General features: G+C 62.7%; 1 protein-coding gene across 6 annotated transcripts; it reads left to right on the top strand.

Annotated features, from left to right (window-relative positions):
- Positions 1-170: 170 nt before the first annotated feature.
- Positions 171-6604, top strand: LOC310647468 (death-associated protein kinase 2-like). Of its 6 annotated transcripts, none has more exons than XM_083374777.1 (15): positions 171-205; positions 1513-1763; positions 1901-2070; positions 2431-2493; positions 2900-3030; positions 3291-3512; positions 3598-3736; positions 3830-3959; positions 4243-4291; positions 4606-4632; positions 4978-5130; positions 5337-5382; positions 5483-5572; positions 5689-5781; positions 5881-6604. In XM_083374777.1, the coding sequence occupies exons 4-15, from the start codon at positions 2437-2439 to the stop codon at positions 5959-5961; spliced, it is 1218 nt and encodes a 405-aa protein (XP_083230903.1). In that variant the 5' UTR covers positions 171-205; positions 1513-1763; positions 1901-2070; positions 2431-2436; the 3' UTR covers positions 5962-6604. The 6 variants fall into 6 exon arrangements, 5 of the variants coding, with proteins under 5 accessions (XP_083230903.1, XP_083230904.1, XP_083230900.1 ...); XM_083374778.1 differs by having other exon boundaries at positions 2434-2493; XM_083374774.1 differs by lacking the exons at positions 171-205; positions 1901-2070 and having other exon boundaries at positions 254-1838.
- Positions 6605-7936: the final 1332 nt, after the last annotated feature.

The raw sequence follows: 7936 nt of genomic DNA on the forward strand, positions 1-7936 counted from the left end.
CTGTCACCCTGCGGAGAGCTCGGTTCCCGAAGCCCCCGGGGCGCTCCTCCTCCAGGAGGGTCTGGCACGCAGCGCAAAGGGGCTGAGCCGGCCTGCGGGGGGGGGGGGGAACGGCCGCTGTCCCGGCGCGGGGGCGGCTTCCAGCGCACTTCGGCGAGGAAGCGGCGGCGGGCGCTCCGGTCGCGCTCCCTCCGGTGCCCGAATCGTAGGTACCCCGGGGGGGTGGGGTTGGTGCTGAAGGGGCGGACGCGTTCAGGCTTGCTGGATATCCTGGTGCGGGGTCTGATTCTCGGGGCGGTGGAGGGGGAAGAGCCGGGCCGAGCCAAAGGAGGAACCGGAGTTACCTGGAAGTTAGCGCTTCCCAGAGATCGGGCCCCGACACGGGGGAGAGAGTGCAAGGTCTCCCTGTAGCGGCCAGGTCGCGCTCAGGGCTCCCTGCCTTGGACGTGGGAATTCCCCCTCTTTGGACCGGGCGAGACCGGAGGGTTTCTGCGTTTCCCTCGGGCAGAAGCAGCAGCAGCCGCCTCATCCGGTCTGACTCAAGTTGCCAAAAATGCTGGCAGATTTGTTTTCGTTTCCCCGCCGACGGAGCCTTGTACCCTGAGAGGGTGGGCTGTGCTGGGAAAAGATCGCACCACAAAAACACAATATGCTTGTTTGCGGGGACGGAGGACAGGAGAGGGGGCGGGCTGCGATTCGTCCTGGAGGTGGTTGCTGAGCGCCCCTTCCCCAAGCTTGACCGCGGAGCCAGGCCTCGGCCGCGCCTGCCTTGCCCGCCAGCCAAAATCCCCCGTATTTACGAAATTCCTGGCCTGCGTGAAAAGATTGGAAGAGGGTCAAGAATCCGGGAATTGCAACACATTTGTCCATTTAAGCCCCGGCTCTTCCCTCGCCTTAAATGAGGCGTTTGTTCTCTGGGCTGGAGCCTGGAAGTCGACCTCGGGAGGAATAAAGCGCCAGATTCCAGGGGACAAGGCAGCCCGCGTCCCGCCGGGAAAGGAATGCGGCCTGGAGGGCGCCTGTCTTTGGGGACCGCTCTCTCCGCGCCCCGCCCCCGGTCCCGCTGCGACGTCCCCTTGAGACCCTCCTTGGCTCAAGAGGCATCACCAGGCGCCTCTTATCGGCTGGCCCAAGAGGCTCCTCCGGCCGCCTCGCTCTTTCTGAGACCGGAGGGTGGGACTTCCAGTTCCTTCTGCCGGGCTGTTCCCACACTCCGTCAGCCTCCCGAGACGCGGCAGCCCCTCGCCCGCCGCCCTGCCTCTGCCAAGCGGGGCAGGCCTGACGGGCGGGAGGGGAGCGGCCGGGGCGCCCTCCTCGCCTGGCCCAAAGGTGTTTGGGGTGAGCCTCGGCCAATGGGAAGGGGGGAATCGGGGCCTCGGGAAGGGAGACCCTGTTGTGGATCCCCGCGGCCTCCAGGCACCTGCCTTCCCGGCCTGGCTGGCTTTGCGTTTCTTGAGCGATCTGCGCCCCCCCTCCGCCTCCCCCCCTCCAGCAAAGCTTTGCTGATTGCAGCCCCGGAGACGAGCGAGGAGGGGAAGCGGCTGCTGAGAAGAGAGGGGAAAAGAGGCTGCGGAGCGCTCAGGCACGCCGGAGGCTGCCTTCGGGGCAGGGCGCGGCCAGCCGGTCCTGCCAGCTGCCTTTCCTGGAACATTCGGGGGCCGCCGCTTCCGCATGTCCGGGGCTGGCTGAGCGATTCTGCGAGCGGAGAGCTGGATCGGTGCAAGGGAGCCCGTGGCCGCGGCGACGGGGAATTAAGGTCCCTGGTAAGTGGGGTCCCCCGCTCCTTCGGAGCATCTGAAGGCGCCTGCTGGATCGACCCTACCGCCGACGGGCATGTGGTGGGTTCCCTTCGGGGCTCCGGGAACCTCCAGCCAAAATCCCGACTCTGCCGTTTGTGCAGGTGCGCTGCGCAGCTCCGTCGCCCTCCCGCGGGGCGGCGAGGCTCCACACACCAGGAAGCAGAGGCGGCCGATTGCCCGCCCCCGGCGGGAGGGGGAGCCTTGCAGCCGCCGGCCGGAGGGTCCCTCTCCGAGGGGCCGAGAGAGGAGGGGGAGGAGCCTCCCGCGTGGGGTAAGGGGTTCGGGGAGGGGGGGCTTTGCCCCAAGAACCGGGCAGGCGTCTGCCTGGCATGGACGATCCGCCGCCCGAACCACAGGAGGGAATCCTCCTCCTCCCCGGGGCTGGCGTCCAGCAGGGCGGGCCCGGGATGCGGGGTGCGGAAGAACCCCCTTTGCTTCACTCCTCCCTTAAGATGTCCTGAGCGCAGGGCGGAAATGCCTTTCTCCGGTTGCTGGATCCGTCCGGCAGGCAGCCTGACGTGACGCGGGATGCGAAAAGCCCCCCTCCCGCTCGGATGGGGCGGAGGGGGGCGCGAGGCAGAAGAGCCGGCCTGTGGCTTGCAGAGAGCCAGCCTCTTCCTTGCTTCCCCAGCAGCTGATGGCGAGGGATGGGACCCAAGTGCGCCCTGGCAACCCGGTGGCTGCAGGGATCCAGGTGAGGGGGAACCAGGCCCAGGCCTCCCCTCCCTCCCGCCTGCAGATTGCCCAAGGTGTCTGGGACAGGGTGGAAGAAATAGGACCCCCCATCAGAAAGGGGCTGGGACCCCCTTTCCCAATACAGAAATGGATTGGATTCAAAAGCAGATTTTGTGAACTGCAGCTGCGTAGAATGGCTGGAGGGACTGAAATTGGAGGGTGGGAAACTGCTCACAAGTCCCCTTCCACAGACCCCCCCCCCGCCCAGGGCTCAGCTGCCCCCCCTTGTCTCTTCCTGGGAACCCTCTGTCCACATGGGCCCACCCTGGCACCCCAGCCCTTCCCCTCTTGCAGCTCAGGTGCCAGCCTCAGACGCTTCAAGGGGGCCTCTTTGCCACTCAGCACCCCATTTGCTGCTGCTTCAGGGCCCCCCGTGCAGCCTGGAAGACGACGAGGTTTTCGTGGGCACCGAGGCCAGGCCCAGCGCCACCCAAGCGGATCCCTTCCGCCACTGCAGTGTGGAGGAGCTTTATGAGCTGCTGGAGACGCTGGGCAGGTGAGGCCTGCAGGGTGTGGAGACTGGAGAGGCCAGCTCTGCCTCCTCCTCCTCCCCTGCACTACCAGGAGGAAGGCAAGCAGGTGAAGGGGGGGGCTTTGACCCCCCCCAAGGCTGTTGGGCATCTCCCGGGCCTCATCACCCACCTTGGCTGCACCTGCCGATGGCTCAACTGCTGCCAGAACAGCAGAGGCTCCTCCGTGGAGCGTCTGGTTTCTCATCCCCCGCCCTACGTCCTTTCTGCCCTCTCCCCCTTGCAGCGGGCACTTTGGGGTGGTCCGGCGTTGCCAGGAACGGAGCACCGGCATTTTCTACGCGGCCAAATCCATCAAGGTGCGCAAGCGCAAAGGCAGCCGGCTGGGCATGGACCGTGAGCAGGTGGAGCGCGAGGTCTGCATCCTGCAGCAGCTTCAGCACCCCAACATTATGCGCCTCTATGATGTCTTTGCCAACCAGGCCGAGATGGTGCTGATCCTGGAGTTGTGAGTGCCCGGGAGGAGGGCCCTTCCCGGGGGGCCGTAGGGTGCTTGAGAAGCCCCTCATCCCCACCTCCCGGCCTCCCCACAGCATCCAGGGCGGTGAGCTCTTCGACTTCATTGCGGAGAAGGAGCTGGTCTCCGAGGACGAAGCCATTGAGTTCCTGCAGCAGATCCTGCTGGGCTTGGCCTACATGCATGCCCGCCGTATTGCTCACTTTGACCTCAAGGTACTGCCGGGGGGCTTCTGGGGTGCCCCATGCTGGTGCCTGGTTGGACAGAGGCTGCAGGCCCAGCCCACCGCTCTCCCGTCTCTCCCACAGCCAGAGAACATCATGCTGCTTGAGAAGGAGGCCCCCCACCCCAAGATCAAGATCATCGACTTTGGGCTGGCGCAGAAGCTGGAGGAGGGGGTGGCCTACAAAAGTCTCTGTGGGACCCCCCAGTATATCGGTACGGCTTTTGGCCCATGGAATAGGGGGGCTCAGGAACGGCTGCCTGGGCAGTTCCGAAGCCCTACTTGCGTAGCAGCCAAGCCCTTGCGTGGAGAAGGGGACCTCCACTTTGGCAGGGAACCCCTGTCTCTGGGGGAAGCAGGGGCCACCTTATATGCCTGAGAACCTTCTCCTGCCATGAAGGAATCAGGATGTTGGCAGCGGGGGGGGGAGCCCCAGTAGAGTTCTTGAGGTGCCAGGTTGGGCCTCCTACTTCCTCTGCTCAATTTCTTTCTCCCCAGCTCCTGAAGTGATCAACTACGAGGCCCTGAGCACAGCCACAGATATGTGGTAAGAGGTAGCCAAGGGGGGGAGGCCGGGGGGGCCCTCTTAGTGGCATCCTGCAGGCCGTGGATAAGCAGAGTGGGGAGAGGAAAGTCAGGAAGTGGTTGCAGGCGGTTTCTCCCTCTGAGGCTGCTCAGCTGCAGCTGCAGAGAGGAAAGCCTGTGGGCCCTTTCCTGTAAAGGAGGGGGAGACGGGAGTCTTTGTTCCACCCCTCCCTGTGTGGACATTGACAAGGTCGCCAAGGTCACTGGGGGCAGAAATGACCTCTGGCCAAGGAGATCCCCTGATCTGCCTTCAGCTCTCCCTTTTCTTACTCCTAGGAGCATCGGGGTGATTACCTACATCTTGTAAGTACCTGCAGTTGTTTTTCCTGGTGGGGGGGGGCTCTCAGAAGACTCCCAGGGGGATGGAGTTGGCTCTGGGGGCAGCAAAGACAGCCACAGCCTCCGAGGGGCCGGCGAAGGAAACTTTGCTGGAATTTGCCCAGCTTTTTAAAAAGGAAATGGAAGCAAGTGGGTAAGTCTAAAGTTGGGGATTGGATCCCCCCAAACGATCCCCTTCCCTGCCTTCCTTTTGGAGCAATCTCTGGATTCCTACCTGTGGGGCTCCTTCTGTCTGGAGCCAGGCTGAGGGTGGATCTCTGGTCCAGTGTGGTGGGCTCTGATGTGCCCCCAAACCCTCCTCCCCCCCAGGTTGAGCGGCATGTCCCCATTCCAGGGGGAGACGGATGAGGAGACCCTCTCCAACGTGGTCTCCGGGAATTACGAGTTCGAGGCCAAGTGTTTCAGCCAAACCTCGGAGATGGCCAAGGACTTCATCCAGAAGCTGCTGCTGAAGGCGCCCAGGTGACTGAAATGGGGGGAAGCCCTCCTGCCCTCTCCGGAAAAGAGAGGGGGAAGAGCACCCCGATGGTGGGCAATGTCCTTCCTTGAGCAGAAAATAAGGACCACAAAACTAAAAGTGGGGGGCAGCAGATACTGAGGGGTCTCTCCTCCTCTCCTGCCTCCCTTCTGCCCACAAAGAGGAAAACGGATTTTGGTCTGTGTTTTAGGGACCGAATGACGGCAGCTGAATCTCTCCTCCATCCCTGGATCAAGGTAAGCCTCCCTCCCTCCCTCCCTCCCTCCCTCCCTTCCTCCCTCCCTCCCTTTCTTCCTTCCTCCCTTCCTTCTGATTTTTCTCCTGCTGCCCCTCCAGCCGCTCACCCGGAAGCAAGCCGCTCACCGGAGCCGTTCCTCCATCAACATGAAAAACTTCCGCAAATTCAACGCTCGCCGGAAGTGGAAGGTGAAGGCTGCACCCCATTCCGCCCCAGGCTCAGCAGCAGAGGAGCCCAATTGGCACCCCAGACCTGCCTCATGGGCCACGTAGTCCGAGCCTCACCCTCTCTCCTCCCTCCGCAGCTGTCCTACCACATGGTCTCGGCCTGCAACCGTCTCTGCCGACTGGGGCTCCTGTGCCAGCAGCAGAAGCTGGAGAAGGAGGCGGCAGCTCTGGTGGGTGCAAAGAAGCCCCTTCACTGCCTGGGAGGGGTGTGGAGGAGTGGGGGGGGCTGCCTCCCCCCCTGACCTTCTCGCCTTCCTTGCTCCTTACAGCGGGACTGCGAGAGTGACCAGGAAGACCAGCCCAGCACCCCCGTGGTCTTGCTCCGCAGGCGTCGCAGCATCTGCTCCTGAGTTCAGCATCGGCTCCCGTCCACCTGCCCTCCGTCCTTTGCCCATGCTCAGAGGCCAGGATGGCAGCGTCCTCTCCGGTCACGGGAGGGAGGAGGCAGCGCTTGGCTCTTCTGAATGGCCACAATGGAAAACGGGGGGCTTCAGCTGCTAGACACAGTGGAAGGAGGGTCCCTCCCTGTCCATCCCCCCCCGGGGATCACCTGAGCTCCTTCTCCTCCTGTTCAACATTTTGCCTTCTTGACCTGCCAGGAAGAGGCTGTTGTGTGCTGACCCCCCCCCACGCCCCAGCAAGGCTGCCATGGACGGGGGGGGGCAGCCTCGCTGGGGTCCTCGAGAGGAACGGAGTCTCCCTTTTGGGAGGGGGGAGTTTGAAGAGTCCCTGATGGGGCATCCAATGGGTCTCTGCTCTCCTTGACTGGTGGTTGCATGGCTGTGGGGAGAGACCCTTTTAATGCAATGGGGAGGGCCCCTCGCTGTTCCACCCACTCGTCCCCGCCGTGTTCCCCCTGCTTCGTTTGGAGAACAGTCCTCAAGCATCTGAGCAAAAACAGCCTTGGGCAAGTGCCTGGCTGTTGTAATATTTTTTTTAAATACATATTGCCAAAAGGGAAAAAAACACCATTTGAAGGTGTTGCATGTTGCATTTTGTGGTTTTGTGTTTCACTGGTTCGAATTCAAATTGCAAAGCAGCCACAGCAATGAGGTGGTTGAGTGTGACTGATGCAGGGAGAGCCAGGCCTGGACCCAAGAAGTCACCCCAAAGGCAGTTCTCCTCCTCCTCCTCCTCCTCCTCCTCCTCCTCCTCCTCCTCCTCCTCCTCCTCCTCCTCCTCCTCCTCCTCCTCCTCCTCCTCCTCCTCCTCCTCCATTCCAGCTGGCTGCAGGGGCCAGGTCTGGCCACCAGGGGGCACCCCACTCCCAGTGCTGAGAGCTCTTGTGCAGATGCCACTTTCCTTGCACAGCTGACCCAAGGACAGGATCGGGACACTTGGCCTGCGGGAGGGGGAGAGGAAATCCCCCAAATTAAAGGGCAAGAGCACCCTTGCGCAATAGCCATCTAGCTTCCTGTGGGTCATCAGGCGTCCCACATCCAGTGGAAAAGCACCTGCAGGGAGGGGAGAAGCGTAGCGGCCCCAAAAGCGCCCCAGCTCTGGCTCCAGACTTTGGGGGAGGCTGCAAGTAGCAAACGAGGCGTCATCGAAAGGGGGGGCAAAGGGAGCCTCCCCCTTGCTCTGCAACTCTGGCGAGTCCTGCAAGGTTGGGGCCCAGAATCCAGAGGGGGGGTGGGGGTGTCTCCCTTTAGGCAGCTCAAAGTCAGCCCCACCTTGATGGCAGGAATAATGTCCAGGCTGGTGACTTTCGACACAGGTCCGGGACGGGGAGGACTTTCCTGCAGTTCGGGGTTTGCCTTGAGGAATTTCCTTCCCTGCCTCCTGAAGGGTCAAGGTCAAAGGCCAGGAGTTCCTTAAATCCCCTCTTGCTCCTGAGCAGACAGGAAGCAAGACTCCACAATCTGACCCCCTCCCAGCCCTCTCCTTGCCTCTGTCCCGAGCCCCCCCCCGCCTCTGTTCACCCCAGAGCTGCTCCTGCGAGCTGAAAGGCCTTTGGTGCTTTGCTTCTCTGATGATGGGGGGGGGCTCACCTTGGAGTGGCCATGTGAAGAGGCTGGGGGCACCTTGAGGAAGTGAGCGGACCTCCAGCTTCCTGCTCCCTTTCTCAGGGCTCCCCCCAAATCCCTCCCTTGAACGGGTTGGGGGAAGCGTCTGCACCTATGGCTGCCCCCTCCTTATTGACCAAACACGAAGGGCAGCCGGTTGTGGGTCTGAGCCCATCTCGCTGGAGTTGTCAGGCTAAATATTTTGAAGGTAGCTCGTGAAAACAGCCCTTGGAACGCATCCAGCCCCAGCAGAAGGCCAGCAGGGTTGGGGGGGGGTGTTTGTGCACGAGGGAGGAAAGACGCCCGGCCCCACCCAGCC

The sequence above is a fragment of the Vipera ursinii genome (assembly GCF_947247035.1).
Source record: "Vipera ursinii genome assembly, chromosome: 15".
Lineage (NCBI taxonomy): Eukaryota > Metazoa > Chordata > Lepidosauria > Squamata > Viperidae > Vipera > Vipera ursinii.